Genomic DNA, 6,000 nt, shown 5'->3' on the forward strand with positions numbered 1-6,000 from the left:
AGGCTGCCTGAGGCCTGGAAGGCCTTGGCTGCCTGCGGATATCCTGGACTGGTGCTGGAGCTGGGCTCACTAGCAGAAGGACTGAGGAACCCCGGTGCCCATACTCAGGGCGCCCTGTGGAGAGCCCCCAAATGTGGAGGGTAGCCTCTCCTCCTTCCCTTTGAAGGCTCTCTTGAACCTCCCTGCTCACCTAGGAGCGGGAGAAGCCTCCATGCTCAAGTTCCTTCTCTTAACTTGCCACTGCTGCTTTAATCTCATGGCCACAGCAATGTTTTGCAGGTCTGTGCGCATCTGTGGGATCAGGCTCTCCATGAAGGTTGTCAGCCTCTCAATGGAAGAAGACATTTGCTCATATGCCTGAGACATGGCAGCAGTCATGACCTGGATAGACTCCTCCATCGTCCACTCATGGCTGCACATGATCCCTGGCATTTCTGCCAGATGTTGCCTTGCCTCTCTCTGCAACTCCAGCATGCCCTGTGCTGTCAATACCAGAGACTCCATCATCCTGGGGCTCAGCATAGGCCTGGCCACCCACAGACCTCCGAAAGATGGAGATAGGAGAAAATGTCAGACAGATCAACATGATAGTTCTGCTAATGTCCGCCCCTTGTCCCCTACTGGGAGATCTAATGTACCTCATTCTGTCACGCACTGTCAAGGGGAGTGAGCTGTGAAGGAAAGTGGCCTATAGCCGAGATGCAGCCATGCACCTATCAGGATGGGGCAATACCCTAGCCCCTCAGCCATCGCCGTTGTAGTGCTACCCTCCCCTAGTCACGCACCCTCCTGCGCACACATGCATCCTCAAAAAGGCGAGTGGTATGGAGCACTCACCTTGGCAGAACATAAAAGTTGTTGATGCTCTTCCTCTACTGGACCCAGACGCGTTGGGTGACCCCATGGCTGCTGACCTCCTCTGCAATCTCCACCCAGGCTTGCTTGGTCCGTGGGAGGCCCTCTTCTTGCCATCACTGGGGAAGAGAACCTCCCGCCTTTCCCTTGCAACCTGGAGGAGAATCTTCAGGGAGGTATCACTGAACTGTGGGGGTACCCTGTGTCTTGCCTCGGCCATCATTTTTTGCCCTCCTCGGTAGATGGTGGGGTACAGGAACCAGTCAAGCAAAGTTTTTAAGCTGCAAATAGCTCTAAGGCCTTTAAATATGGCAGCAGTACCTGCTCCAGAATCGTCTGATGCTGTAATTACCGACTCTCCTCCCGCCCCGCCATGTGATTGGGGGGAGGGGACCCGCGGCTCCTCAGCAAAATGGCCGCCCAGGTGATGGATGGGAACGGCGCCCTTTTCCGGGCCTGGTGGCAAGTTCGTTAAATTCAGTCCCATGAGTGCAGAGAAATGGGAGAAGGAGCTAGTGCAATTTAGGTGAAGGTTGAACATGAGTATGTGCCGCGGCCGAGAGGGGATATTTCAGCTGAGAATGTGCCAGAGAGTGATGGAATCCGTAGTTGCAAAGCTTGTTTTTTAGACCCTAACTGAGAGGGAAACTAGAATTGAAACTGAAACTAAAACGAACACAAGCTGGAAAAACAACTTCTGGTTTCTGGGGAAATGGACACTAGTTAGAACCAGCTTACGGGAGACAGGGTCCTCCCAAAGATCAGGCAGATCATGTAGGAGTGGAGCGTTGGCGAGCAGAAGAAAGTGTAGACAGAATCCGGAAGCTGTTTCTGTTACTTAAAGTAACCGACTAACTAGACCCGTCCGTACAGCGCATAAGTTATCACTGAAGGACTCCGATAAAGGGAATAATAAAAGCAAAATACTGCAGATGCTGAAAATCTTTTATAAAAACAGAAAGTGCTGGAAATACTCAGCAGGTCAGGCAGCATCTGTGGTAAGAGAAGCAGAGTTAACATTTCAGGTTCTGATGAAAGGTCACAGACCTGAAACGTTAACTCTGCTTCTCTCTCCACAGATGCTGCCTGACCTGCTGAGTCTTTCCAGCACTTTGTCAGGTAAAGTGGCACAGTGGCGCAGTGGTTAGCACCGCAGCCTCACAGCTCCAGGGACCCGGGTTCGATTCCGGGTACTGCCTGTGTGGAGTTTGCGAGTTCTCCCTGTGTCTGCGTGGGTTTTCTCCGGGTGCTCCGGTTTCCTCCCACAAGCCAAAAGACTTGCAGGTTGATAGGTAAATTGGCCATTATAAATAGTCACTACTATAGGTAGGTGGTAGGGAATATAGGGACAGGTGGGGATGTTTGGTGGGAATATGGGATTAGTGTAGGATTAGTCTAAATGGGTGGTTGATGTTCGGCACAGACTCGGTGGGCCGAAGGGCCTGTTTCAGTGCTGTATCGCTAATCAAAAAAAAAAAATTAATCAAAGGGAAGACCGGTAAATCTGCACCAGCAAGACTGTCATGAACAGAGCTGAGGAGGTTCCAGAGAAGTGCGCTTTGTGGTGAAGACTGCACCTGTGGAGCTCGGATAGGGCATCGGAAGAAGAACAGCAGCAAAATCCTTGAAGAAAGGAGCTGAAAATCTACCTCAAGAACTTCAGGGTTGTGAAGAATTGTGTGACTAATTTGGTGCCATATATGCTGGGTGGACTGCCCAATGAAACCAAGAGATCCATCTCTGTTGTATCTGATAGTAAAATTGTAATATACCACAATGATCTATCGTTTCATGTTTAATTTGTGCTGGTTTTGGTTTGAGTGTTAAAGTAAAATTTATAAAAGTGAAATCTTGTCCGTTTGGTTTGGTTTCCTAAACTGGGATCAGTTGGTAGATTCATTTCTTTTAGTTTGTTAATGGTCTCCATGGGGATCAAAAGACAGGGTATGTCGGCTAGTTGTGGCTTGTGGAAGCTGGAAAGTGGATGAGAAGAGGGCTGAAGGAGAAAGTGCCAGGTGAGTACAGAAGCTTGGTAGTAATGCCTAAATCAAGAGGGATGTGATGCAATACAGCTGGTCTCAGCAAGGAGAAAGGAGTGACCATTTGAGAGCCAAGCTTCAGTAAGCTCCAGGATGAGACCATAGATGAGAAACTTATTTGCAAAAAGCTGGATTTTGTTTATTCTAAATGGGTTCAATTTGTGTGGTGAAGTTTTCGGTGATTTAGTTCCTGACTGCAAATATAAATAAAGCAGATGGAGAAAACTCCACAGATTTTTAACATACAGTATTGTTATGGACAGGTGGGAAATGTTGAGGCTGGTTTCCACTGTTCACCTCCCAACCAACCACAGTTAGTGTTTTGTTTAAATTATTGTTTCAGCCACTGTTGTTTATTGGTCAAATAAACAGACAGTGACAGATTTTCTTTTGCATTTAAAACAGAAGATTAAATATTTATTAAACAATAATTACCTGAAATGTTTGCAACACAACCCATGCATGCATTCATTCTTTCATGCACACTCAAGATAAGATGATAGAAGTTAAAGGGTAAGAGGTGTTAAGAGTTTAAGGTGTATATGTCTACTGTTTTCAGGAAAAACCTGTGGGATCCTCTTGGAAGGTAAGCTTTAATGTTGCAGGCCTGTTTGCTGGTAGTCTTGCCTTTGCTGGGTTGCTGAAGTCTCCTAGCAGACAGCATTTCAGTTTGAACATGTTGCTGGGATCTCTTAGTTCAAATTTCCCAGGAGTTTTTTAAAAGACACGCTCTTATTTCTCTGCTGCAGTTGGTTGCCTACTCATCTCAGTAGGATTCAAATGCTTTTGCTAGAATTGATCTCTCTCTCTCTCTCTCTCTCTCTCTCTCTCTCTCTCTCTCTCTCTCTCTCTCTCTCTCTCTCTCTCTCTCTCTCTCTCAGTCAGCCTTGTGCTGGAATTAAAGATGGCTTTTGATCTCTCTGTGGCTGGCGATCACACACTGATCATCATGATTGATCTGAACTTGAATGACTGATGAATCCCTTTGTTCTCCAAAAAAATTACCTTTTATAGGTAAATTCATAAAGTGTTTGTTTTGCCCATGTAATTTTAGACTTCGGTTCCTGATGGTAGTACAATAGCTTCCGATGGTAGCCCATTTTGATAAGATGAGGGCTGTTCCAACTCTGTTGTGGTTAGTGTAGCTGGAGATAGAGTCTTTGAGTGTCTTTGTTTCAGCTTGTTTTGTGGATAGCTCGCATCCATGTGTAATGAGCTGCCTCATTTCAATGCTGACAGGGTTAATGGGTTTTAGTTCTTAGCAGACATGGATGTGTATTTTAGTACAAGTTTTGGTATTTGTCATGTGACTGTGTCCCTCATCTTGCTGAGGGCAAAAATGTACCAGTCATTTTTTTAATCTAATTTTTTTTTATAACTCCAGTTTATTTTTGAATTATCACTTCACTTCTCGTGAGCCTAATAGTGTAAATAGAATACTTAACAGGAATTAGGGAGTGGGCTTAGTATCTTATTTATCCAACTTCAGATGGATGCATACAACTCTCTTGTGGCCTTTCTATGAGTTATGAGACTAGTATTCTTGTGATTAAACACGCCATTCCACTATAGTAAGACTATATTAAAGTATAATTAGTTTGGTTAGTTAAGCATCTCAATTTCTAGAAATCATGTGGTGTTACATTCAGAAACTTTTAAGTGGAGAAAATCTATTACCTTAAAATTATGATTAAAAGTTATTTAATTTCACATTTCACCTGACTGGTAATTTTATTAAATCACAGTTGCAATGAAAAGCTGCCTGTTTTGGTGTTAGGCTCACATAACTACTTATTTTATTGTATGAGTGATGTTTTTGATTTTTAATACTGCACCATAATTTACCTGCTGCATGGTATTTGTGCACAGTATGTGATAAAATTTACAATTTGGTGCTCCCAACACACACTTCATGCTATGAGAATGTGATTTGGGAGTTAAAGTGCAAAAGTCAATATATCCAATTTGTGGCCACCCAAATTCCCATCCGTTAAAATGAATCGACAGACAGTTGGGACTGCTAATCTCACTGCAGTTCCTAAAGTGCATTCTCATTGCATGACTTTTATCCAGGAGTGCTACATATTGAAATTTATCCTCTCTGTAGTGTGTTTGTGTATTTTTATCAATTATGTATTGTGTTTTCTTACAGGCCAATTATACAGACCCACAAAGTAAGCTACGCTTTAGCAGCACAGAGGAGTTTTCATACATCCGTATGCTTCCTTCAGACATTGTGACTGGATATTTGGCTTTAAGGAAAGCAACAAGCATAGTACCATGAAGTAGGACACAGAATTGTCTGTCTGAAGTACCTGGAAAAAAAAAATTCTGTTGCACAAAGCAACCCATGGTGCCTTATGACATTTGTGCATCTCAACAGAAATTTCAAGTGACTGTAGTTTTGGCAACAAAGATTTGAAATGAGTTGTTAACAGTAAATGCAAAAACACTGTAAAACTACAAAAAGCCCCATGTGGAAACTTCAGGGAGTACAGATAATATTACATGCATAGCTGTTGTAAAACTACTCTTGTATTTTTTTCCAAAATACACTCATCTGACACTCCTATCCTAGGCTTTGCCAGTGGGAAGGCTTATAATGGTGTTGTGATTGGTTTTTGCAGTACTAACAGCCCCATTGTACAGTGTTATCTTCCAGCTCCATGTTGGAGACATTGAAATGAAGCCCAGGCGTCTGTCCTTATTACAGACTCTCTGTACCAAAGTTAAGTCTTTCCCGAAGCGGAGCAGTGGAATAAAAATACAAATGCTTATGAGAATTCTAACTTGTCAGTTAAATAACTGAAATAATAGACTGGATATCCACAGTAAGAGGCTTGTTTCAGAAAAATCTCTTGCTAGCTGCTGATCCCTTCCTTAATCTGTCAACACCCTGGACATTGCATTATCAAGCCCCACTAACCAATTACATATAGCTCCCCTCCTCCACTCTTCTAAGAGCATTTCTTCAGAGTTGCTGAGACCCAAATCTACCCTCAAAGTTCTGCCACTCCTCACTAGCATCTCCTCCCTTATAGTCTTTGTGCAAGAGACAGTCTCAAACATATACGTTTCCTCAGTTGCAGCCAGTGCTTGCTCTTTG

General features: G+C 43.7%; 1 protein-coding gene across 1 annotated transcript in view; it reads left to right on the forward strand.

Moving 5' to 3' along the window:
• LOC137346769 (INO80 complex subunit C-like) overlaps positions 1 to 5,677 on the forward strand; it is a 72,750-nt gene extending 67,073 nt beyond the window's left edge. The window contains exon 4 of the mRNA XM_068010582.1: positions 5,047 to 5,677. Within this exon, the coding sequence (XP_067866683.1) occupies positions 5,047 to 5,134 (88 nt within the window). The 3' untranslated portion in view covers positions 5,135 to 5,677. The remainder of the gene's footprint in view (positions 1 to 5,046) is intronic.
• The last annotated feature ends 323 nt before the right edge of the window (positions 5,678 to 6,000 follow it).

Source organism: Heterodontus francisci, chromosome 2 (genome assembly GCF_036365525.1).
Source record: "Heterodontus francisci isolate sHetFra1 chromosome 2, sHetFra1.hap1, whole genome shotgun sequence".
Classification (NCBI taxonomy): Eukaryota; Metazoa; Chordata; class Chondrichthyes; order Heterodontiformes; family Heterodontidae; genus Heterodontus; species Heterodontus francisci.